Source organism: Sarcophilus harrisii, chromosome 6 (assembly GCF_902635505.1).
Source record: "Sarcophilus harrisii chromosome 6, mSarHar1.11, whole genome shotgun sequence".
Classification (NCBI taxonomy): domain Eukaryota; kingdom Metazoa; phylum Chordata; class Mammalia; order Dasyuromorphia; family Dasyuridae; genus Sarcophilus; species Sarcophilus harrisii.
This window is the reverse complement of record NC_045431.1, coordinates 50,640,026-50,666,875: the sequence shown is the minus strand read 5'-3', so window position 1 is coordinate 50,666,875 and position 26,850 is coordinate 50,640,026. Positions and strand designations below refer to the sequence as shown.

General features: G+C 32.8%; 1 protein-coding gene across 4 annotated transcripts in view; it reads left to right on the top strand.

Moving 5' to 3' along the window:
* The window catches only part of CENPC (centromere protein C), a 53,833-nt gene that overhangs the window by 13,114 nt on the left and 13,869 nt on the right, over positions 1-26,850 (top strand). For all 4 annotated transcript variants that reach the window (XM_031943947.1, XM_031943946.1, XM_003773228.3 and 1 more), the window contains exons 8-12: positions 5,843-6,681; positions 9,521-9,718; positions 14,962-15,259; positions 19,309-19,419; positions 23,316-23,398. In XM_031943947.1, the coding sequence (XP_031799807.1) occupies positions 5,843-6,681; positions 9,521-9,718; positions 14,962-15,259; positions 19,309-19,419; positions 23,316-23,398 (1,529 nt within the window). The remainder of the gene's footprint in view (positions 1-5,842; positions 6,682-9,520; positions 9,719-14,961; positions 15,260-19,308; positions 19,420-23,315; positions 23,399-26,850) is intronic.

The window sequence follows — 26,850 nt, the reverse complement described above, 5'->3', positions numbered from 1 at the left end:
CCCTCATATGGGTTATAAGGCTTAAATGTATTCTTTTTTTTTTTTTTTTTCAACTTTGCTAATCTCTTGAGTGTGAGGTGGAATTTGAGTTACTTTCATTTATTTTTTTCTAATTACTAATCATCTTCTTCTGTGCTGAGAGGAAGAGGGGCATATTTGATTATCTGTTATTTGGGGTCATTAGTGATTTTCCATTACATAGAATTCAGTTATCTTTTAGCAATTTAAAAAATTTACATGGTTGTAAGCCAAAGTATTTTGTTGTTTTGGTTATGTGTTTCAAGTTGACAAACATTGCAGATGTGAACATTTCTATATGCAAAGAATATAGAAAGAATGTCAAAAACATTTACAAATTGGTCATCTTTTTATATCATTAGTTCATCATTTTTTTGTCGAGATGGACTTCTGAAGTCATGAATAGTCATTGTATTGATCAGATTTGAAAAATTTTTTTCAAAAAAAGTTTTAGTGTTGTCAGTGTATAAATTAATCTATTTCTTCTGATTTCACTTTGCATCAGTTTATGTAAATCTTCGTTTTTTTCATGTTTCTCTGAAACTTTTCTAATTGATGGCTCAGCTCACTTTATTTCTTTGTTAATAAAAAAGACCACATACTTTTTCAGTTCTTTGTTAATGAAGAAAGTCTGCTGATCACATTTTCATATCTATGAATCCTTCCTTCTGCCTTTTATTTATGTAGACAGAAATAGTGCCTAAATAAATACTAAACTAGGGGCAGCTAGATGGTGTAATGGGTAGGAGTCTAAAGTAGTTCCTAGTAATAATGTTACTAGATGCCTTACTTAGTGAAATATCAGATCCCATAAATCCTTTCATGTTTAATGGGGTGTTATATTAATTTATATGGCAATTTTTTTAGCGAACCCACTTTATTTATTTATATTTTTGGATTTTTGCTTCCACAAAAAATGTAAACCTTACATTTCTGCATTTGACCTTGTTTGGGATATATGTCGACTAGTGAGATTGCTGGATATGAATAGTTTAGTTACTTTCAATAATAGATATTTAATAAGTTCTTTTAAATCTTTTTGTTTCTTAATTTTATATTCAAAAGGCAAGATCTTTTGGAGTATATCTTTATTCCCTGTAGTAATCCCCATATTTGGTGCTTTTAATTAGTAAGTATATTTTGGTTTGGCTTGATTTTTTTTTTTTTTGGGGGGGGGGGGCGGGGAGACACTTAGGTTAAATGCCTTGCCCAAGGTCTTACAGCTAGTGAATGTATGAAGCCAAATTTGAACTTAGGTCCTCCTGATTCCAGGATTGGTGCTCTATATATTGTACCATCTAGCATTTTTTAAACTGTTGTGTATAAGGACTGTGCTAGTCACTTAGGAATACAGAGAATAAAACCCAGCTTTGTAAGGAGCTTTCACAATAGTTATATATCTGTATTTGTCTTATGTCTGTATATTCATAAGTAAATATAAAAAGAAAACATACAAATACCAAGTAATTAATACAAAGTAGTTGGAAGAGAGGGCTCTAGTGACAGAGGGACAAAGATTCATGTAGAAGGTTGTATGACGAGAGGTAGAACTAATGAAGCAGTTCTTTGCATATATTGAAAGACAATGCTTAGAGAGTTGGCTGAGAGGAGTGTTGTATATGGGAAACAGAGAAAAGGCCAGTTTGATCCTATGCACCACTGGATCTTTACCTTTTTAGTGTCATGAACCCTTTTGGCAATATATTGAAGTCTGTGGAGCCCTTCTCAGAAATGTATTTATTAACTGGGTAAATTAAAATACATAACATTACAAGAGAAATAGTTATGAAAATAGCTTTAAAATCATGAACCCCAGGTTAAGAACTTGCAATAAATGGGGTCTCTTAGAGTTGTTTGAGTTGGGATAATATGGTTAGATTCGTATTGATGAAATTGCTTTTGTGGTGATGTCTGTAAAGTGAAAAGACAAGGAAAGACTTATTAAACCAACCTAGTTAGGAGGTGATAAGAGTCTTTTGAGTAGAGAGAAAGGGTGGGGAGGTGTTATGAGAAATGTTGAAGTAAAAACAACAAAATTGATACCTGATTGAATATGTGGGGTGTAGGGAAGTAGAGAGTTTAGGAGAGGGCACCTGAGTTATGAACTTTAGTAATTGGTACCATGGTGATGCCTTTCCCAGAAAAGGAGTGGGTTTGGGGCAGAAAGAAAATACATTTTAAAATTAAATGTTGAATCTGAATTGTCTCTGACTTAGCTGCTCTGAAATCTTCAGGAGGCAAGTCATGTAGGATTGCAGCTTAGAATGGGGTTAGATAAAGCAATCTGTGTTTAATAGGCATGGGGATAAGAAAAACAGGGGAGCTTATGAGGTTATTGAGAGAGTGGAAAGGGAAAAGAAGCTCTGTCCCAGAACCCGGGGAATGACCAGGGTTGGTAATGGACTTTGGTTGATGAGCCTGAAAAGGATAGGGGACAGCAGAAAGCTAGGACAATAATCAGCAGGGGTTCCCAAGAAGAATGAGAATCTCTAGGTAGAGAACTTGATCAGCAGTGCTGCATGGAAATCAAATTGGAGAAAGACTGAGAAATGACCCTTACATTTAGCAATTAAAAAGATCATTATTGCTTTTTGGAAGAGAGCAGTTTTAGTGAAGTGATGAAACCAGGCACAAAGTATTGGGAAGTGAGGGAGAGAGGTAGAAGCAGCAAGTGGAGAAGGCGGCTTTATAAGATGTAGTTTGGCTGAGAAAGAAATAGAGATGGTATGATAGCTTGGTAGGATGTATAAAGGTTTCTCAACTGAGATGGGGAAGAAGAGGTCTGGTCTGGGAGATATGGAAAACTTGAGGAGGGGTAGGAAGCAAGGATGAGTTAGGGGTCAGTTAAGGAAGTTATATAATATGAATTTATAAGTTATAGAGTCACATATATGTGAGATTTTTCCAATTAAGTAGGTCACAATTATATACTTTTTTAAAAAGCATATATCTGTGTATCAAAATTAGTACTTATATGCTTAATATCTAATTTTAAAAATGGTTATTTTTGAGTTACTTAAAGCTATGAATTGGGGAAAAAAGCCTATTTAGATTTGTGAAATTCTAAATTTTGTTTTTATAATTTAAAACTTGAATTAGCATGAGTTTTAACATTTTTCATAAGAAAAAATGGTTTATGCTGTAATAGCACAAACATTTTAGGAGAAACTTTCTACTTGCCTAAGAGAACCAAATTCCTGTATTCAATTCAGCAAGTATTTTTGAGTATCTACTGTTTTTTTTTTTTTTAAACTATGTTTTTAGATCTTGTGGAGACTGTAAAAGATGGATGACATGGTCAAATGTTCCCCCACTTTCTCAGTCATTAATAATCATACTGGGGAGACAAGACTTGAAACACATGAAGAACAATATAAAATAGTATGCAATAAGGTACTAAAATGAATTTAATTTGATTTAACATTATAGGTATGGCATCCAAACATCACTAGGATACTACACTAGAAACCTCCTTCCAATTGATTATGAAACATTAATGACTATTTTTTGGGTCAGCAGTTCTGAATCGATCAGTTATATTTTTATCTAGAGCCCGTATCTTTCCATCATATAATTTTAAGAAATTTTAAGCAAGAGAAACTTAAGCAAATATTATGATGAAATCTGTTCCTTTGATTTACCAGTTTAATAAAAGAAATAGAAATAGCATAATTTAACTTATTCTTGATAAAGCTAGGGTAATTCTTTGTAATCATTGCTTTTCTAAGTATTCACTAACTCTTTAGCAACATGTTCTAGAATTTTGCCAAGATTCAAAGTTAAATTCATTGATTTATCATTTGAGAATTACATTCTCCCATTTTTGGGAAATTGGGACACTTTTTCTTTTTATAATTCTGTATTTGTCTAATTCTCCAAAGTTTTTTAGTGATCGTTGGCAGTAGCTCAACAATATTTTCCATTTATTTCAGTACTCAAAGATGCTCTTCTGAACTTCCTGATTGAATTCAAGATGCAGCTGGCCTTTTTCTGCCTGGTTGCCTACTTATCTTACATAAAAATACCGTAATTGATGTGCCACTTTTTTTTCTTCCTGTCATCTTCTCTTTGACTATTGGTGTCCATTTATTATTACATCTATTAAAATCATATTAATTCTATCCCATACCATCCTAATTGCTCAAACCCCACATCCTCAATAAAACTATTTTCAGCCTAGGATCATAAGATTTTTTTGTTTTGTTTTGTTTTGTTTTGTTTTAATTTTTGCCTCAATACAATGATTTAGTGAGTCAATCTCATTTAATAAATAAAACAGTTGAATTCCTTAGGTGTTAGATGAATAAGTGCAGCTAAGTTTCTGAGACACAGTATATAAAACAAGGTCTCCTGACCCTGAATATAGTTTTCATTTCCCTTGGATCATGCCTTGATTAGAATAATCTCCTTCTAACTTAAAAACTTCCGTTATTGAATATTAGGACATGAAATCTCATCTTTCTCTTAACCTTTTGAAACTAGAGTTTATATTCTAGAGAACTAGAGTTCATGTCAAATTGTGTGCAACTTTCCGGTCACATCTGTTAACATGGGGTGATTATTTCCCATTCAAAGTTTCCATCATTTTAACCCTCACAAACTAACTTTTCCTTGTTGATGAGAATCAGATCTCCAGTAGAATTTCCTGGTTTTTGGTTGTTCCGTCTCTCAAAGGACATAAGTATCATTAAAGTAGAGCAAGAAATTATTAGCACCTCTTTTTTTGGCACAAAGTTCCCAAATTTCTGGATATTTGATATAATTAACATTTCTTACATTATGAATTGGGTGAAGAGATAGAAATGCTTTAAAAAAAATAGCTAACCATATGGTAACCTTAGTTTCTAGTCTCTTTGTTCCCATAGTCCACATTATTAAAATACAGGTTTGACCATGTCATTTCTATGTTTCCCTGTTGCCTTTTAGGATAAAATAAAAGTCTTTGACATTTAAAAACCTTCATAGTTTGTCTCTAGCCCATTTTTCCAAATTCGGTTTCACATTATTCTACCTTATATACTTTGTTTTAGCTACAACTGCCCTACTTGCTTATACTACATGCTGTGTTCATTTTAATTATTCACCTCTGTGCCTTTGTACAGGCTGTCCTCTTATCTGCTATATCTTCCCTCTTCTTTCTTCTTAGAATTCCTATTTGTCATAGTAGTTAATTTTCTGATCCCGTTTGACCAAGTTAGGACTTTTAAGTTCTCTAGCCCTTGTCTCAATAAAATATTCATATTAACATATATTCACAGACCATGCCTTATGGTGATAAAATACTTTGTCTTACTTGAGCTTCACTTCTTAGGAGGAAATACATATATTCTCCTCAAAGGAAAAAAACAGACTCAGAATGGTCAGGGTATACAAGTAGTTAAGTGGCAAAGATGGAACTGTTAGATTAACACTGGAGCTCTTTCCATAATTACCCAACATGTTCTAAAAAATATTGAATAAATGTTGACCCTTAAAGGGAGCAAAAATAAAGAACTCTCATCTTTTTTTCAAAGCTTAGCTAAAGTGCCATCTCCTTTACAAGCCTCCCTTGCCCTCTCCCTTGTTATTTCTAGTTATTAATCAGAATGATATACAAATACATATTTAAAAATGCTTTATAAGATCTGAAGAGAAAAATTTTTGACTAATGAGGATGTAGTGATAGGGCGGGTCAGAAAGCATCATTTAAGAGGTGACTTTTGACCTGGTGCTAAAAAAGATAGGTAAATTTTGTGTTGCTAATATATAATCTTTCTGGTACAGTTTAGTGGGGGGTTGTTTGTTTCGTATTTAAACTTTTTAATATGACAGTGTTCCTTCTTAGTTCTGTCCTCAGGCGTGTGTCATCACCAAAGACCTGTTCTCCTTCCCCCCCTCCAAATGACTTAGAATTATCAAATGATGAATTTATAATCGATGAATCAGATTGCTCTGTCTCTCAAGACTGGATTTTAATACCTAATAAGAATAGCAAGTCTGTCAAACAGAGAAAGGCAGACCCTGTGGAGAGCTTCCAGGACCCAGAAAGAAAAAAGGCAAGGATAGAGCAACAGCAAGGAGGAAATTGCAACACAGCAAGCGATAAACACTCTGATACAGAGAATGGAATTTCAGATTTTACTGTTGGAAAGAAGACCTCAAAATCCATAAAACATAAAGCTCGTGCAGTGGAGAAATCACTTTCTAAAAGAAAAAAATTATCTCCTGAAATGGGAAATGCTTCCAAATCCACAAGACATACACTATATTCTGAGGAAACGGAACAATTTTTTGAAAAGAAAAAGACTGTTATGCAACATCAGAGTGAAAATTGTATGGACCAATTAGATAATAGACAATTTGATGAAGATCTAATTAATTTTGCTGAAGAAAAACAAGATAGTTTCCACAGTGAGCAGAATATTTTCAAAGTAGATACTGCCTTAAGAACTACTAAATCCAAAACTAACTCAATGGAGAAAACACAAACTACAGAAAGGAGAAAGTTGAGAAAATTCCAGAATGGAGTATATAAACATAAAGTAGGTGGGAAGCATCAGAAAAGATTTAATGTATCACAAACAAATCAAGACAAATTACAAAGCGCATCTGACCGAAGTTTGGGACAAGAAGAAGAAAGAGCAGAATCTTGTCACTCTACAAAGCGAAAACCCTCAGCTGCTGGTAAGTGTTTGATTGCATAAGGTAGGGAAACTGGAAGGATGAAAGTGTAGTCACACTTTGCCCAACAGGAACTGTAGTACTGAAAAGCAATCGATAAAGCCTTTTCAGTGTGAATGAAAGGGATCATAGTACAACAGAAAGGCAGTAAGTAGATTGGGAGTTAAAGGGCTTGATTTAAAATCCTGGCTTTGGAATATCTTGACCAAGTCACTTTCCTCCTTGTGCTTTTGGCTGAAAGTTTTCAGCCTACATTTTCAGCTTTATATATAATACATTCTAATCCTTTATACATTCTGTAGTACAGCTGAGCTGACTTTGATGCTGCTGTTCACATAGGACATTCTTATCTCCCATCAACTTGGCCTCTGTCCTGAATTTCCATCTTTTCTGGAATACATTTCCTTGTTGGCTGCAACTGTTAGAATCCCTACTTATTTTCAAAGCTTAGCTACTGTTATTTTTCTTGTACATGAAGGCTTTCCCTTTATCACTCCCTCTCCCACCCCCACCCCAGCTGCTTGTTTTAGTGTCTTCCTCTCCTCTGTCAAACAAAGCAGGCCAGAGGAGTCAGGAATCAATCAAGTTGAATTTCAAAGTGAAGACAATGCTTGCAAGGGGAAGTCCTGCTGAGGAGGAGGACTTAAGCCACACAGGAGCAAGAAGACCACTACACATCCTTCTTAGGTTTTCAGTAAACAGTTCCAAGGTGGCCTGAGGGAATAGTGATTGTCTCAAGTCATCTTGTGATGACCCAGTGAGGTATCCAACCAGAGTTAGCAGGGTGGGACCAGGAGTTCGTGCAATAGGATTGGGAATACAGTATCTGGTTCAGTTCATTTGGCAGTTCCAGGATTGTGAATGTGTCAGGAGATGTGGCTTTAGGCTTCTGGCTCTGAGATTCCTGGGAAATGAGAGCCCCAGCAAATCCTCCCAGTTCTTGATTAATGTGAAAATCATAAGTCAGTCAGTGAATACCTGGTGTTTTGCCAGAGCAAAGCCAGAGGGTGAGATCATCCAGAAGACAAAGGGTTATTGTTATGCCAGGCTCAGGGCACTTGCCTGCTTGCTGGACCTTTCCTCTGGGAAACTGGGTGTGTCCTAATATTTTGACAGTATTTAAACTTCTTGAGGGTAGGTACTGGTTTTTTGTTTTTGTTTTTGTTTCCCTACTATCTAGTTCAGCTCCTTGCAAGTTGTGGATTTTTTTTTTTTTTTTTTTGGGTTACCATTGACAGAAGCACAATTGTTTTGCCTGTCACTTGTTAGGTGATCTTGGGCAAGTCACTTAACATCTTCACCTTATTTACAAACTTGTTAAAGATGGCCTATATTGTCTTCTAGTTCTAAATTAGTAATAAAATGATCTTTGAGATAACTGGAAAATTCCTTTTATCTTTCCATACTCATTGGCACTAAGATTCTTAATTAGCCTTTTGTTGCTTCTAATCCTTATGTAGTAATTTGAATGGTTAATTAGGTCAGTAATTTGTCATGTCTAGGTTTTCCTTCTCTATCATCCTTTTATCTATGTCATTGCCATTTTGGTCCTTTGCCAAATCAACCCTTCTCCATATTTCTAGCTATGTAAATGTTATTTGTGTCTACTCTATTCTTTTTATTCATCTTCATCTTGGATCCATGGTATTTATTATTACTTCTGTGCCAGTGACTTTGGAATCCCCCAAATTCAAGTTCCTAGTTTTACATTTGTCTTTAACCAAGTTCCCCAACTCTTTCATCAAAATGGTGACTGTGTTTTATATTGATATCTTCTAACTTCTTTTGTATTTATAGCATGCAGTTTAATCCTGCAGATGTTTTGTGTGTGCTGTACTTATTAAATATTTTGTCATCAATGAATAATTTTTGGGTGTGAATCTTTTTACTTGTTTCATGTGTATATCATCTCAACTAGATTGTAAGATTCTTATGAGCAAGCAGAGTTTGTTTAAAAACAAATCTATATCCTGAAGGGCCTAGAATATATATGATAATGTTAGCTGCATAATAAGAACTTATTAAATACTTTAAAAAATTTTTGGTAATTTTTTTGTCTGTCTACAAATCCTTTATCTACCCATCTCTCTCTTATTTTTTCATTACATACAAATTCTAGATTATAAGTAAGCTTTAAAACAGAATGATGTTTCTTTCTCTTTGGTTTTTTTACAAGCTAAAAGGATAGCTGAAGATTATCCTTTATATACGTGTGTATGTCACTTCCTTAAAGTCCTCTTGTATTTTCTTAATTGTCCTACATTAAGTGGCGTTTTTTTTTTTATTAGTTGATTTTAAAGCTTATTGACCACTTATGCTGCCAATTATTGTTAGAATTCTTTTTCTCTAGTTAAATTGTCACCATTCTTTAATTTATTTTTTCTCAACCTGAATCTGTCTTAATTGAATGAATAAAAAAATTTAATAAATACTTATATATATAAAAAACACTGTGCTACTAAACACTGAATATACACATAGGAGTAAGTGCAAATTGAAAAAAATCACTTCATATCTCACCTGTCTAAAATTGAACAAAACTCTGCTCTTAACAAAAAATTCTCTCCTAATTTACTTAAAGTGTTAAGTAAACTTAAACATGTTAAGCAAAAAAAACTTCTAATTTTTTTTTTAATGACTTGGAAGTAAATATTCATTATCAACATGATTTTTTTCCCCAAATATGAAGTGCTGACAATTTGTCATTAAATTTGAATAATTGAGAATTTTACAGAAAATTTAATTCTCTTTTATGAAGACAAAATCAAAACTTAAGCATTGGTTTTAGAAAGTTTTGTATATTCTGAGTAAGAATTACTTTAATCATGCTTTTTCATTTCAGGAGAAGAAAAAAAATATAATGAAGCTTCTCAACAAATTCAGAAAAAAGGACTAAATAAGATAAGATCTAAAAACCAACAAATGTCCATGAAGAGAGAAATTACACTGAAACCAAACCAATCTCAAAAGTTCACTATTACTAGAAGTCAGCGAATTTCTAAGCGTCCGTCTAATTGGTGGGTAGTTACAACAGAAGAGAGTAAGTATTCCCATTTCATAATGAACAAAGTCTCTTCTATTCTGACTTTGTTCCTTTTGTGTTGCTTTTATCTACTTGTACTCCTTCAGACTTGCAAAATGACCCTGCACTCCTGTCCATGTTTTCCAATTCATACTCTGTTGTTTCTTATAACCTTTTAATACAGTAATCTTGTTCCTAATTGCTGCTTCCATACTTGTCCTTTTTAACATTACTTAACAGTGAACTAGATGAGGTGAGATCTTTCAAGACAGTTGTAAAAATTGAGTAAGGCTTCATCTACTTCAGAGTTTGTGAAGGCCTGAAGGACTTTGAAGATTGAGTCAAGGGCATACCTAAGTCCCCTTCCTGCTATCCTCCATCATCAGTTTCTTCCCATTTCAATCAAATATGGGCAACTGTGTACTTATTGGTCAAGTTCAAGTTCAATTTCTTGGGTAGTTCCCACGTTTAGAATGTAAGATCCTCAGCCAATGGGCAATGAGGGTCAGTGGTGGGAGAGGATATTTGCATTAGGGATTAAAAGTGTTAACCCTGCCCCAGAAGGTGCTTCCTCCCTTCCATTGTCTGTTCCTTGTGTGGGAAGCCCTTCTTCTGAGAATGTATAATAAACTTTGCTTTGCTTCTAGAGATCTCTCCAGCCTTTTTTTTTTTTTTTTAATTAAATGGTGATCCCTCACCATTTCTGAACCACACAGCAGTTTCTTCTCTGAAATTATATCACAATTTTTTACTCTGTATGTCATTGTGACTATTGTCTAATGGCCACACAAAATCCTCCTTCTCCCCTAGTAAATCACTTCCTTATTCACTATTTTCTCTTCTCCCTAGTTCTTGTCTTTGTATAAAAGGACTCTAATAGCACCATATGACACCAAGGAGCAAATTTAAATCCTCTGACATTCAAAGTCCTTTATAATCTACTCTCCTTCCACCACACCCTACTATCTCACTTTCCAGTTGTCTTAACTTCTTACTTTACTGCCCTTTCTTTCCCCCCACAAATTTGCTGACAATAACCTCCTTGATTTCCCTTGAAAAAGGCACTGAATCTATCGATAAATGGCCTTTTTTTTCACTGGGTGCCTCCATGCTTAGAATACTGTCCCTTCTTATTTGTACCTCCTGGCTTCCCTGGCTTTCTTGGCTTCCTTCAAGTCCTAGCTAAAAATCTCATCTTCTACAATGAATCTTTAATGATCCTTCTTAATTATTGTACCTTTCTTCTGTTGATTATTTCCAATTTATTTGTATATATGTCATTTGTACTTTAATTTATATATCTCCCCATTACATTGTGAACTCTTAGGAGCTGAAGCTATCTTTTACTTTTCTTTGTATCTCCAGTGCTTAGCTCAGTACCTGACACATTTTTCTTGTTTAATTGTGTCTGATTCTTTGTGATCCCATGAACCATAGCATGTCAGGCTCTTGTTGAAAAAAAAAAAACTGCAATAAAGAGAAAAAGAGGCATAAAATTCTGAGCGCAATCAGGTTATTGGCAAGGCTAACAATTGCCAATAAATGGGGTCCATGGTTCCTCTTAATAGTCAAAGATGCCATTGATAGAGCAGTTCTTTCTTACATGCAGTTAAAAAGATAACAAGTTGTTATAACTTGGTATGAAAAATAGTTTTGCAGTAAAAATTAAATTAAGGCTGTAATTGCTGTATAGCAGAGGTAAAGGGCAGGCTTACATTTGGCGTGTTTGACAAAAGGGGATCCCCACAATCCATAACAATGGGAAAAACACAAAATTGACTAATATGCTCTGGACCAGTCCTATGTCAGACACCCCTCTCCCTACACCAAAGTGGCCCCTTATCGGCAAAACAGTTTATGAGCAAGTCAGTTTATATTCCTTATTTGTACCTCCTTCCTTTTTGAGCTGAGATAGTTCAAGTTCAGATTGTACTCATAGGGATAGGGAAATTAAACTACTATAAAATCTACTATCAAGGCTTATACAATCAAATCTAAATCTAATTCAGAAGTATTAATTCTAGTGATTGTAGTGGGATATCAGCTTTCAGTTTTCCATCTTTCTGTCCCTCACCATCTTCTAGTCTGACGAAGTTCATATTCATTGTTTCTGTGACATCTTTTGCCTGTCCTCTTCTGTTAACCTTAATTTTCCCCAGCATTGAATTTTATACAGTGAATCATCTTATTATGACTATAGTATTTAAGCTTCAGCTTCATTCAGTATTCTTCCAGTGAATAGTCAGAATTTATTTCCTTAAGTATTATCTGATTTGGTCTCCTTGCTGTTGTCTAGGGGAGTCTCTAAAATCTTTCCCAGCACCATAATTCAAAAGCATCAATTCTGCAACTCTCATATTTCCTCACAGACCAACTCTGTCATATAACTACTGAAAAAAACATAATTTGGGCCACGGGGACCTCAATTGGAAAGGTGCTATGTCTGCTTTTTAGTGTTCTGATCAGACTTGTCATAGCTTTCCTTTCAAGAAGCAAGCATCTTACTTAATTTCATGGCAACAGTCAGTTGTCTTCAGGAATCTTTGAAATCAAGAATAGAAAAATCTGAGAATCTTGTATTTCTTCTCCCTCTGTTTACCAGAAAGCAATGGTACAGAGAACATGGTTTTAGATTTTTTTAATGTTAAGTTTCTAGCCATCTTTTGCACTGTTCTCTTTTACTTTCATAAAGAGTTTTCTTAATTCTTTTTTATACTCTTATTACCAGAATAGTATTGTCTGTGTATCTAAGATTGTGAATGTTTCTATTATCAGTTCTTAATTCTGGCTTTTGATTCATCCAGCCTGGCATTTTACATGAAGGTACTCTGTGTATAATTATAGTTAAATAAGGTGTGACAAACTTAATGTAATCCTTTCCTAATATTGAACCAACTAGTTGTTCTGTTTTTGGTTCTGACTATTGCTTTTTTAGAGCTGTATATATATTCAATAATTTAATCTGGTACTCCCATCTTTTTTAGATCTCATTTAAACCTCATTTTGTTGTGATATACAGTAAAAGGCTTTAATGTAGTCAATGAAACAGAAGGAAATATTTTTCAGGAATTCCTTGCTTTCTCCATAACCCAGTGGATGTTGGCAATTTGGTCTTTTTAGTTCCTATGGCATTTCAAAACTTGCCTGCATTTTGGTATTTTCTTGATTTGTATTTTAATGAAGCCTGACTTGTAGAATCTTAACCATAATCTAGCTGGCATGTGACATGAAGGCAGTTGTTGAATAGTTTGAACTTTCTTTAACTAATTATCCTTCTTTAAGATTGACATGCAAACTGGCATTTTCCAATCCAGTGGCCACTGCTGAGTTTTCACAAAAATTTGTTGGTAAGTTAGGTTGCACAACACTTTAACAGCATCATCTTTTTAGAATTTTAAATGATTTGACTAGAGTTCTTTCATTTCCATTAACCCCTCTTCCTTGTAATGCTTCCAAAAGCCTACTGGACTTCATTCTCCACGATGTATGGCTCTAGGTCAGTAACCATACCATGGTGCTTATCACTGATATAAAGGTCAGTCTTATGTAGTTTTTTCTGTTTATTCTTGCCACCTCTTCTTAAACTCTTATATTTGTTAAATCTCTTCTGTTTTTGTTTTTTATTGTTTCTGTTTTACAGAAAACATTCCCTTGATATCTCCATTTGTCCTGAAGACATTCATTTTTATTGTTTTCTTCTATTTCTTTGCACTGCTCATTTAAGAAAATCTCCTTATCTTTTCTTGCTCTGCAATTTTGTATTTAGTTGTGTTTATCTTTTCCCCTTTATTCTTTGCCTTTCTTAGCTATTTGTAAAGCCTTATTAAATAATCCAACTTGCATTCTTACTCTTCTTTTTCTTTGATATATTTTTGTTGCAGTTTCCTGGATAGTATTAAGAACCTTTGTCCACAATTCTTTAGGCAGTTTATTTAGTGGATCTAGTCCCTCAAATCTATGGATATGAATATAAGGGCTTAATCATCTAACTTTTCCACTTGTTATTAAAAAAAAAAAATTATAGCTTCTGAACTGAAGTGAACAAATATGGTATGAATGCTTGCTTTTTGAAAGGTATTTTTAGGTGCTTTGTAGGATATAAAGAAAAAGAATAAATTTTTGTTCCTGAAATAACATTCAGTTTAGTTGGAGAGATAAGATTTAATTACACAAAAACTACAATGATCAGAATTGTCTTGAAAGCTTTTATTATTTGCCTAGTTTTATTGGTTGTTTGTTTATGTTGATTATATAAATAGTGAAGATAAAAATGTTATGTTATGTGAAGCTATAATGTTCACTCTAATGGCCATATGTACAAGTTATCTAAGGTGTGGTGAGAGGGTGGGAGAAAGGAAAGGTAACCTTCCCAGTTTAACTTTAGAAGGGATCTGACATTTAATTTAGAATTAGAAGGAAGATGTGTTATTTGAGAACTTTGAAACTGAGTAATATCATTAGTAAAGGTGGGAGAACCTTGTTTTTTTCTTCTGTAATTGGAACTTGACTTGCTTCCTTGGTAGGTTCATTGTCCTTACCCCTACATTCCTAAAAATTTTTTCCTCATGGCAGCTGGATGAACAAATGTTTTAGTACCATGGATACCATGAAGAACCCAGTAATAATACTGAAGTTGTAATTGTAGTGAAATTGGACTATTTAATTTCCTTTTCCCCCTTTTTGCTTGAAATTTTGGCAGTTTTTTTTTTTAAGATTCTTAATGACAAAAAATTGAAGAGCCAATTTTTTTTCATAGTTTTTGAGGTACATAAGTAATAAACTAACAATGAGAGCCTAGCTTATCACAGTTCTCTGCATACAGTAAGTATTTAAGAAATAATTTGAATTGAATATTATATTTGGATAGTATTTTATTATTTTCAGAGTCCTTTTCCTATCAAAGAGTCCTTTCAAAGGAAAGAGATCCTTTCATAGATCTTAGTTTATTTGATCCATACAACTAATATGTGAGATAGATAAGGTGTAGGGAATAACATTTCCAATAATAAGTAATACTGAATTTAAAGTTTTTAGAGATTCGTCCAACTGCATGTTATGAGGAGAAAGCACAACTGGAAGTTGCACCAGTGACTTCAAAATGATTATCCATTACTCTTTCCTCTGAACTATTCTTACCTTAATTCATTTTCAGTGTGTAGAGTACTACAAAATACTATAAAGTGTTTATGTATAAATGTAAACAATTTTTGTTAGTGTTGACAAACAACTTATTAATTTTAGATTATCATTGAATTTTTTAGGTATGCCTTACAGTCCTCCTTTAGAATCACCAGTAAGCCTTAAAAAAAAAACAAAACCATCTAAAGAACCAAAGAAGATACCTCTCAAGACTTTGGAGAAAGACACTATTCCACTCAAACAACAGGAATTACCTGTTTGTGCCAAGCCAAAAAAAGCATCCATTCTAAACAAAAAAAAAAGAAAGAAATTATCGTATTCAAGTGATGAAAATTGTGATATAGCCCTTACAATTCCCAAATTGGATGAACAAGAAGGTTCGTTGAAAGAAACTCCAAGAAAGAAAAACCTCTGTTCTAGGTATTAATCCATTATTTATACAATGTTTCTTAGAATTGGTCTGATACAATTGACCATTTTTTTCCTCTTTCAGCAAAAAGTACATTTTAATTATTTGATATTTTTAATGTGTTCTTCAGAGTTCACAGATATTTTCATTCTAGCATTTTTAAACATGTTCATGTCCAGGTATATTTCATTTGATGGTTTAATACTGTGTGATAGGTAGGACCGGATGAATGTCAACAAAGGTTAAAGAACTTGTTTTTGTCACGTTAGGGGCAAAGCTAAGATAGGACTTAGGATATCCTGATGTCTGTTATATTAATTGTAATCCTTTAATATAGGTATAAGAAATGAATTACTATTTTAAATATCATTTAGATTAAATTTTTTTCTCATAGGTTCATACACCTAGAATCTAGAACTAGAAAAGCCCTCAAAAGTTCATCTAGTCAAGTACCTTTATTTTACGGATGAGGAATTTGAGGTCTGTGGTCTTTTAAGTGACATACTCAAGGTTCAGAAGTAGTAAATTCAGGGATGGATTTATTTTAAGATCTCTGAGTACCGAGGCAATTTGCCTTATAAGTTATTTATTTTTTAATAGTATTTAAATTTTTTTCATATATATATATGTAAAGATAATTTTCAATATTCATTTTTGTAAAACTTTTGTGTTCTAATTTGTTTTCCTCTCACAATAGCAAGCAATCTGACATAGGTTAAATACATACAATCTTTTTAAATGTAATTCTGTATTTGTCATGTTGTGTAAGACAAATAAGATCAAAAGGGAAAAAAGAAAGAAAAAAAAGATGAAAAATACTGTGCTTTCATCCATATTCAATCTTCATAGTTCTCTCTTTGGATTTGATTGGTATTTTCCATCCCAAATCTATTGGAATTGCCTTGAATCACCACATTATTGAAAAGAGCTGAGACTATTATAGTTGATTATCACAATCTTATTGTTTGTACAATGTTCTCAACTGGTACTGTTCACTCTACTCAGCATCAGCTTATGTAGGTCTTTCCAGGCTTTTCTAAAATTAACCCTGCTCATCATTTCTCATAAAATAATAATATTTCATTATCTTCATATATCATAACTTATTCAACCATTCCCCAACTAATGGCCATCCACTCAGTTTCCAGTTTCTTGCTATCACAAAAAGCTGCTACAAACATTTTTGCACATGTAGATCCATTCCCACCTTTCAGATCTCTTTGGGATATAACTCCAGTAGAGACATTGCCGGATCAAAGGGTATACACAGTTTGATAGCCCTTTGGGTATAGTTCCAGATTGCTCTCCAGAATGGTTGGATCATTTCACAACTCCACCAACAATGCATTAGTGTCCCAGTTTTCCCGCATCCCCTCCAACATTTTTATCATTATCTTTTTCTATCATCTTAACTAATTTAAAAGGTGTGAAGTGGAACTTAGAGTTATCTTAATTTGCATGTCTTTAATGAATAGTGACTTAGAACATTTTTTCATGTGACTATAAATGGGTTTAATTTCTTTACCTAAAAATTGTCTATTCATATACTTTGACCACTTATCAGTTGAGAAATGACTTTTATTCTTACAAATTTGACTTGTTTAAAAAATTATTTCTGACCTTTGAAATAGAATGAAACATTGAAACTTAGATATATAACTTGTCCGTCCTCATGTAGCATGTACTGGCTTAGCTTTAGAATTGATTGACTCTTTTATATGGTCTTCCACTTAACATGACACAGTTATGAATTTATCAGACCATGAAAATTATCAGTATCTTAATTATGGATATTTGTATGTTTTCTTATGTTTTAACTAAAAAGTTATGTGTGTTCTTTGTATTGGCTTCAACCCAAACTCATAATTGTTTTATTTGGAGAAGTTTATTGATTTTTTTACTTTTACCCAGACTAATGCAAGATTTTACATATTTAGTAGTTTCTGACAGTGTATTTTGAAACTTACTTTGAATGCACCTCAAAATTGACATATTAAAATAATGCTGAAAATAATTGTGTGTACATTAATAAAATGAAATTATAGAAGTATTTTTTGTGGTAGAACATTGACAAACCAAAGACAGAGGTGTGTGTGTGTGTGTGTGTGTGTGTGTAAATGAAACTGCACTTTTTATGGTAGGAAAAAGTGGAACATAATAGGCATTTAATAAATATTCATTGATTAATAATATGTACATATACATATGTGTGTAAACATAAAAATATAGTAGTACTTTTTATAGTGGAAAAATGTATATGTGTATGTGTGTGTGTGTGTATATATATATATATATATATATATATATATATATAATTGCATATGAATACTTGTGTATATGCACGTGTTATTTTTTTTTTTCTGTGACCAATCTGGTGTTATCTTTTAATTCCTAAGTTAGGCTATTACTTAGTTTAAGCTTTTCCTAATAGGCACAGCCTCTTTTTAGATTGTATTGAAAATCTTTTCCAGTCTTCTAACATTTCTGTTTAAGTTATTTTATTTATATTTATTTATATATATAAATATATATTTATTTATATTTATGAAATTTTTTTTGCTTATAATACAATTTGCCATCCTTTTTAGTCAGACCAGCAGGAGAAATTAAATGTGGTTATTCATCTGAGTCTTCATCTTTTGCTGTTAAAGAACTGAGACTAGATTTCCCTTTGATAAAGGAATCAAAAGTTTTTTAACTGGAACTCTATTCAGTATCATCTAGTCAAAGACACTTATTTTGTAGATAAGAAACAGGCTCAGAATGGAAAAGAGCTTGTTCCTATTCTTTCAGTGAGGTGGTAGCAGAGCAGAAATTAGAATTGTAGAATTCATAGGGTAATGACTTATCATAAGGTTTCTAACTTATTGAGATGCAATAATTTTCTAGAAAGCTAGATGATTGATTTGAATATTGTTTTAAAGACAATTATAGTTTTTATCCAGTATAACCTTGAGAATTAACACATTAATTCAAAACATTTAGTTGTTTTAATAAAAAGCATTTTTAACAATATCTCTGGAAAAATTTAAGTTTTTAAATAACTTTTACTCAGTTTTTTCTCTTAGGTATCCTTAAATATCAAGTTGCAGTTGATAACTTGCTTTTTATATTATTCAAAAAGAACAAGTTGTTTGAAAAGTTATTTCTCTTAAAACATACCACTTTAATAATCAAGTTGAACATATTCTTGATAGGCAATGATTTTTAATTGTATAAAAACTAAGAAAAGGGATGTGTGATACAAGTTTGTGTGTTGACCATGGACCCTTAGCCTATTGTAGTAGAAACAGTATTAGATTTGAAATCAGAAGACCTTATATCAAATCCCGACCTTGACACTAACTTGTTTTGAATTGGTCATGTTATTAATGTCTCTAGATATGTTTTCTCATTGGTGGAAATAAATCAGTTTGAGATAAAACTGTATACAACTTGTCCTTTTTTCTTCCTTACAATGTAAGGAAGTCTCTGTCCCTTTCCCCCTCCCTCCCTTTTTTGGGGTGCACATATTGTATATATCCTTTTGGACTAGAAACTCCTTGAAGAAGCAGAGGCTGTCTCATTTTTTATTTTATGTCCCATTCTTTAGTATAATACTTTTATTATTGTAGCTATTTAATATTAAATATTTGTTAAACTGAACTAAATTTAGTTTCCCTTTTTAAAATGGCCACTTCACTTTAATGGAAAATCAACAAAATGGTTTTGAAACATTTCTAGTAAGAACTACATAAGCACAATAAAATTATCTGTGTAGGTTAGTTCTAAGATCTCCAAATTCATTTCTTACCAGATCCTGGTTTAAAATCAGATCTCTAAATGTTTCTATCCTTTTGAAGATGAAATTCCTTGAAGATTCTGGGATCAAGGCTCCTTTGTTATTCAGCTCTGATCTTTAAAGCCAGAACAAGAGTGCCCATCATAGAATATATTGAACACTAGTTGCCAGGCAGAAAAGGAATGGGTATGATGACAAAGTGTCATTTACTGTAGACAGTATATTTGTTTGATGTATATGTTTATGTGTATGAGCAGTTTAAAATTTTTATTTCCACAGTACTGCAGAACCCCCTAAGGGATCTAACAGTGAAGATCAAACTGATAATCTGACACCAGCAGTGCTAACATCAGATTCAAAAACTTTTCTGACTTCAAACATGGAAGAAAGGTATTGGTCAATAAATAATTAAAATTAGACTTTTCCTTTAATGTCCAATAATATGTTCTTTTCTCTGACTTAGTAAATTAAAATTATGTTTTCATTTTTAAATGCATTAGAGGGGCTGACTGAATTTGCATAATTTGAATTGTGATTGGATTTTGCTATATTGGCAAAAAAAATACTAGAGCTTGACTAAATATTGGAAGGTAGACAAGTTGGCTATGAATTGGCAAAGGAGAACAGTATACCCAATGAACAAAAGAAAGTAGAAATTGACTACATGAACCACTTTGTGACCAATTCTTCAAATTTAAAAGTTGGGATTTAGATATTAAACTTTATTGGATCTAATTTTTTTAAGAGAAGCTGAAAATATGGTTTTGATGCGTTTTTAATTTTTGTATTATTTAATTATGCATTCATAGAATGTTTTAAGGCAGTGCCATTTTGTTTTAGTTAAAACTATTTCATCTAAAAATGATATAGATGATATCTGAGAGTCAACTTGATTTTTTATTTTGGAGTTGATTCATTTTTATCATAATTGGATACTTTAATGCATCTATGAACTCAGTGATCTGAGTACTCCTATCATTCATGCATATCTACAAATGAGCTATGCATATTAGTTTTATTCATCTCTTATCTGTCCTACAAAGAAGGTCCAACCTACTAAGTGGGATCTTTGTTCCATATCATTTGACATTTTTATGGTTGCCAAGGGAGCACTCAGACTTTGAAAGAACACATGTTTCAAGGTCTTTAAAAACACTATATGACTTTTTGGTGGCAGAAAGGCAAAATCCTACCCCCCCATTAATTCTGGGTGCAGATCTTTGCTGTTTTGCAGGATTTTTCTAAAATGTATATGAAATAGCTTGGTGATTTCTCCATATAGCTTCTTAACTCAATCTGACTAATAGATATTTTTTTTTCTGATGAATTTTTGTATGTGGCTAAAATCTTTTGAGTAACTATGCATCCAAATAGGAGGCTTTGCAAAATTTTGGAGCTTGAGCTAATAACAGTGTAATTCATAAATAGCAATATTTAGAGGAACTTTTCTACAAGTCTCTTCTGTTTGGACTATGCATTGAAACATCCTCCCAAATAATGCTAATCGTAATTGGTGATCATATAACATCCCTCTTTTATGTCTTAATTAATAATCTGAAGATCATTGAACAAAAGTTATCTCTGCTCTTTTATCTTTCAAAGAATCTTGTCTGATTTTTGTCATATTCATTGAAAACATGTTATTGTTGGGGAACTTTTAATTCCATAGTTAGCCAGTTGTGCAACTGTAAAATTATAATTCACTATGGAATAAGATTTGTGAAAGTGTGGCTGTTTCCTTCTTGCTTTCATATTAAGAAAGCTTCTGTTGTGTTACCAGATTTTTCTCTCTTTAGGCTTTATATGGTGGTTAACATAGTTGTAATGAGGCCTTTTTTATTTAGATAGTCTTCCCCTTGAAAGTAGTTTTAAAGACTGGGAAGACTGATTTTTTCATCATGGTAGAACCTAGTGTTAGTGCCCATTCTCATTGACATAGCCCTTGACAACTTTTTATAACCTACACAATGTGTTTTTTTTTTTTAAAGTAGTGTTTTATTCTTCCAAATACATGTAAAGATAAATTTCACCATTCATTCTCATAATATTTTGTGTTCCAAATTTTTTCTTCCTCTGTCCTTTACTATTCTTTTCTCCCAGATAGCAAACATTCCAATATAGGTCATACATTTACTAATCCTTTTGAATATATTTTCATATTTGTCATGTTATACAAGAAAAATCCAACTAAAAGGGGAAAAAATCATGAGACAGAAAAAGCAAAGATACAAACAAAAAAAAAGTGAAAATACTATCTTTATTCCATCTCATAGTTCTCTCTGTGAATGTGGATGACATTTTCCATGCCAAGTTCTGCTGGAATTTGTAGAGGGCTGAAACTATTGAATCAATTCACTGAGATTGGGACTGCTGAGTGCTTGAGGCTAACTTCTGATTGGATGATTCTCTATGGGCAAATACTTGGAAAATGGTCCTTTCTACTATTCGTACTGGCTCAATGATTGGTGTATAGAAGATTGTAGGAGGGACTAGAGGGTGGAGTAAGACAAGCCAGACACACTCTCTGCGGTAGATGAGGAGAAGGTGGTCACAGAGATTCTGCTTCCCTCCTGTTCAACCCTGCATCTAAGACCAAGAATAAAGATGGACTTTTGCTTATCCTGACTCTGGCTGATTCTAGGGTGTCTTAGGTGCTAGCGTGGTCATCCTATTTGGCGCCCCACATTGGGCGCCAAGTGTGATGAAGCATATTTTAAAATCAGCCGGAGTCAGGAATTCAGGTTAAGGGAAAATCTCCGATCTTTATTCTTTGTGGAGGTGAAGGAGGATGGTGATAGGAATGTGATCAGCAGCAACACAAACTTGGCCAGCAGCCTCTCCACCTCTCTACCTCTCTCTCCGCCCCTCTCTCTCCACCCACCAAAATCGTCCCTATGTCATTTCCTATACAATACATCAGAACTTGCACAAAGAGTGGGCGGGGCCATTGACTATGGTCCAATTATTATTTAGCCTCACGTGCTTGGGACCTCAGTGCATCAACTCGAGCTTCAGCCCGTTACAGGAATTGTCTTGGATCACAACATTACTGAGAGAACTAAGTCTATTGTTGTTGATTATCACATAATCTTGCTGTTGACAATATTTCGTTCCACTCACTTTTCCCTTAGCATCAGTTCATGTAAGTCTCTTTAGGCCTTTGTGAAATCATCCTGCTGATCTTTTCTTATAGAACAATAATATTCCATAACATTCATATACCATAACTTATTCAGTCATTCCCCAACTTGAGTTTCTAGTTCCTTGCAACTACAAAAAGAGCCACTACAAACATTTTTCCACATATGGATCCTCTTCCCCTTCTTTAAGATCTCTTTGGGATATAGGCCCAGTGGACACACTGTTGGATCAAAGGCTATACATCTTGATAGCACTTTGGGGAATAGTTCCAAATTGCTCTTCAGAATGGTTGGATCAGTTCACAACTCCATCAACAATGCATTAGTGTCCCAGTTTTCCCACATTCCCCCCTCCAATATTTATCATTATCTTTTCCTATCATCTTAACCAATCTGATAGGTATGAGGTGGTACTTCAGAGTTGTCTTAATTTGCTTTTCTTTAATCAATAGTGATTTACAACATTTTTTCATGTGACTTTAATTTCTTTATCTGCCTCCATAGTATATTGAGACACTTGAATTAGGCATGTATTATATAGTAGATAGAAGGGCAGTTTTAAAGCAAATGAAGTAGTTAAACTTAAGCCATTAAGTATGATGTTTATCTGATATAATAGCCTATTATGAAATTTAAATGCGTATTTTAAAAAGTGTTTCTCTATTTCCCTATTTTATACTTCCTCTAACATATATATATATATCATTTATGTCTTTTTTCCAAGTTTGCTGGGTTGATTTGTTTGAAGTGAAAACCTCATAGGTGCTTTGATTTTCATTTCTCTTATTAATTAATGAGGGAGAATTTTTCATAGGAGTATTGATAATTTGTGTTTCATATTCTTAAATTGCCTATTTATAACTTTAGACTACTTTTTTTTGGTCTTAACATGTTTATAAGTCTTGCATGTCACACTTTAATCTAGAGATTTTCATTGTGCAAATTTTTCTGAATCATACAAAATGCATTCAATTGCAATTATGGAAATAAAAAAGTATTTTTAAGTTAATATTACTACCATGGCATGCTCTTATTTCTATTGATTTTTAATTTATTTTTAAGAAAAATTATGATAGTTCTTGGAGAGACAGAACTTCATTTTTTAAAAGCTTGAAATTTGAGAATTTTTTCTTTTTCCTTCTAAAGTGGACCAGCCAGAATAAGGAATAATGTTTTAACATCTGCAAACAACAAAATCTTTGGAGATGAACAGGCATGTTTTGGTGCAAGTAAGTTAATGATAGTTTACTCTTTGATTTTCTTAAATTTGTAAAGCTTTATACGCAGAAATATTCAATGGTGAAAGTAGTATTTTATGTGATACCTATTATATATGATATATTAAATAGTAATATTTTAAAATATTCTATAATACCTATAAGACCCTATACTAGGCTTGTTTCTCCTTTCATACCATCACAATTTTGGTCTCTTCTCATGTCATTGCTTCTTTTATCTTTTCTATAAAGATGAAAAACAAATCTTTGTTTCTCTTTATCACCTGCTGCCTCTTGAGTTCTTGACCTTCCTCATTCTCCCCCCCTTTTTTTTTCTTTTTGCTGAGGCATTTGGGGTTAAGTGACTTGCCCAGAGTCACCACAGGTAGGATGTGTGTTAAGTGTCTGAAGCCAACTCAGGTCCTTCTGACTAGTAGCTCTATCCATTGCACCACCTAGCTGCCCCCCCCCCCTTTTTTTTTTAATTCAGTTATATTTTACTTTTTACAAATACATGTAAAGACAATTTTCAGCATTTATTTTTGCAAGACTCTTGTGTTCTAAATTTTTCTTTCTCCCTCACTTCCCCCTTCTCCTCAAGAAAACAAGTAATCTTATATAGGTTAAATATATGAAGTTCTTTTAAACATATTTCCGTATTTGTCATGTGTAAAAAATACAGTTGAAAAGGGGGAAAAAACAGTGAGAAAAAATAAAACAAAACAAAAGAAGTTGAAAATTCTTTGCTTTGCTCTGTATTCACTCTACATAGTTTTCTCTGGATGTGTATGGCTTTTTCTATCACAGGTCTCACATTGTTAAGAAGTGCCAAGTTCATCACAGTTGATCTATCACATAATCTTCTTGTTATTGTGTACAATGTTCTCTTGGTTTTGCTTACTTCACTTAATATCAGCTCATGTGAGTTTTTCCAGGTTTTTCTGAAAATATCCATTTTCTTGTAACACAATAATAGTCCATTACACTCACAAAACTTAACTTATTTAGCCATTCCCAACTAATTGGCAGCTACTCAATTTCTAGTTTTTTTTGTTGCTTCAAAAAAGGCTGTTAAATCATTTTTTTACACGTTTTACTCTCCACTCTCAAGGAACATCCTAGATATATACAAGTAAACTCATATTCTATTTCAAAATTGGCTTTGTATTCTTCTATGCTCCTATTGTTGGAATTAATACTTTCCTTTTGAATTCTACCAAATTGTACTTTTAATCCCTTACATTTCTACTTAAATAAGCTTATCTATTTCTTTCTATTCTCACTATCCTCAGTTGATCCTCATCTCTTCCTTGTACTTGTATATCTACTTTTACTTTCTTCTTCAATCTATTTCAATTATTTGGGTCAAATCATCCTGAATTAAGTTGAACAGAAACAGTTTTATGTACAAAGAACAAGAAAATTTACATAGGAAACTATACTTGCAATAGCTTTTTTTTTTTTTAAGAAGTATGATATATTGATATATGTCTTTAAATAAAATGTAACAAGCTAGTTAATAATATTATGCCCCTTATGTACCTTTTTACATTCTTTTGAAGAGGGATGCAGTTTTTTGTGAACTCCTTGAGGTCAGGGAATGTTTAGCTCTTGTCTTTTCATCAGAAATGATTAATAATTTCCTATTTCATTGAATGTCCATTAATTTTGCTATGTAATTGATTCTTGGTTGTAGTCCAAGCTTTGCCTTCCCAGATTATCATATTCCAGGCACTCTTATCCTTTAATGTAGAAACTGTTAAGTCTTAGGTAATGCTGATTATGGATCCTTGATATTTGAATTGTTTCTTTCCTGATGCTTTCAGAATTTTCTCCTAAATTCTGGAATTTAGTAGCTACTATATTCCTTGGAGTTTTCATTTTGGGGTCTCTTTCAGGTGATTAGTACATTCTTTCAATGACTTTTTTACCTTCTGGTTCCAGAATATCTGTTCAGTTTTCCTTGATGATTTCTTGAGCAATATTGTCCAGATTCTTTTGTTGACCATGGCTCTCAGACCAAAAATTTTTAGATGTTCTCTCCTGAATTTATTTTCCAGGTCATTAGTTTTTCCCAGTAATGTATTTTCTATTTTTTTCTTTTTTTTTTCATTTTTTAAAATTTTGTTTGACTGATTCTTGCTGTCTCATTGAGAGACATTTGTTCAATTCTGATTTTTTAGTGAATTATTTTCTTCAGTTAGCTTTTTAAAAATCTCCTTTTGCCTTTGGCCATTTGTACTTTAAAAGAAATTGTTTTGTTTAATGGATTTTTTTCCATTTTGCCAATTCTCTTTTTTAAAAAATTTACTTATTTTTTAATACACATGCTTTATGAATTATGTTGAAAGAGAAAAATCAGAACAAAGGGGAAAAACCATGGGAGAGAAAAAAACAGAAAAAAGAAGTGAACATAGCATGTGTTGATTTACATTAAATCTCTTAAAGTTCTTTTTCTGAATGCAGATGGCATTTTCTATTCAAAATCTATTGGGATTACTTTGGATCACTGAACCACTGAGAAGAAGAACCAAGTCTTTCAGAATTGATCATTGCACTTTCTTGCTATTATTGTGTACAATGGAGATTTGTGTAAATCCTTCCAAGCCTTTCTAAAATCAGCTAGTTCGTTTTTTATAGAAAATAATATTCCATTACCTTTACACACCACAGCTATTTAGCCATTCCCCAATTGATGGCCATCTACTCATTTTCCAATTCTTTGTTACCATAAAAATGATTGCTACGAACATTTTTGGAGTTTTTTTTTTCCATTTCACCAAATTTATTATTATTTCTTTTGTTAGAAATGTATTGTAAGAGAAAAAAGCAGGCACTTGATTTTAACAGGACAAAGCATCCTTAACTCTGTTTGACTTTAGCTTTAGGTAATAGTCACAGTTGACAAGTAATCATGCATTAACGATTTCATCTCTTTGCAAGACTCGGGAATAATGAGGTGGGAAACATTCCTATTGAAAGGAACATAACTAATAAACTTGAATCAAAAGGATCCTGGACTATTACAGGAAATCATCCCTCTGAGTAATTTAGGGAATTTCTCTTGAATGGTGGATTACTGACTTGATGATCCATCAAACAATCTTATCCAAATTCAAAACTCAAAAAGAATATCAGTTAAAGTCCCAAGTGATTTTATCACAACTAGCAAATTGTACTAATCACAGCTTAGAGCTAAATATATTATTTCTACTCTCATGAAGTTTTTGTATAGCAGTTTACTGCTAGTAAAGGTTTACCAGGATTTACCATAGAGAAATTTAATATCTTTCATATGTTTCTCTCTCCTTTTTCTTAAATTTAAATTCAACCTGGTGCAAAGAAGAATCATTACAAGTCACTTCTATGTAATAGGTTAATAGATTTTCAGTAAACATATTCCTCATATGGGAACTATGTAACTGAAATTTCTCAGGGCTTATGACCTTGCCTACACTGATGTA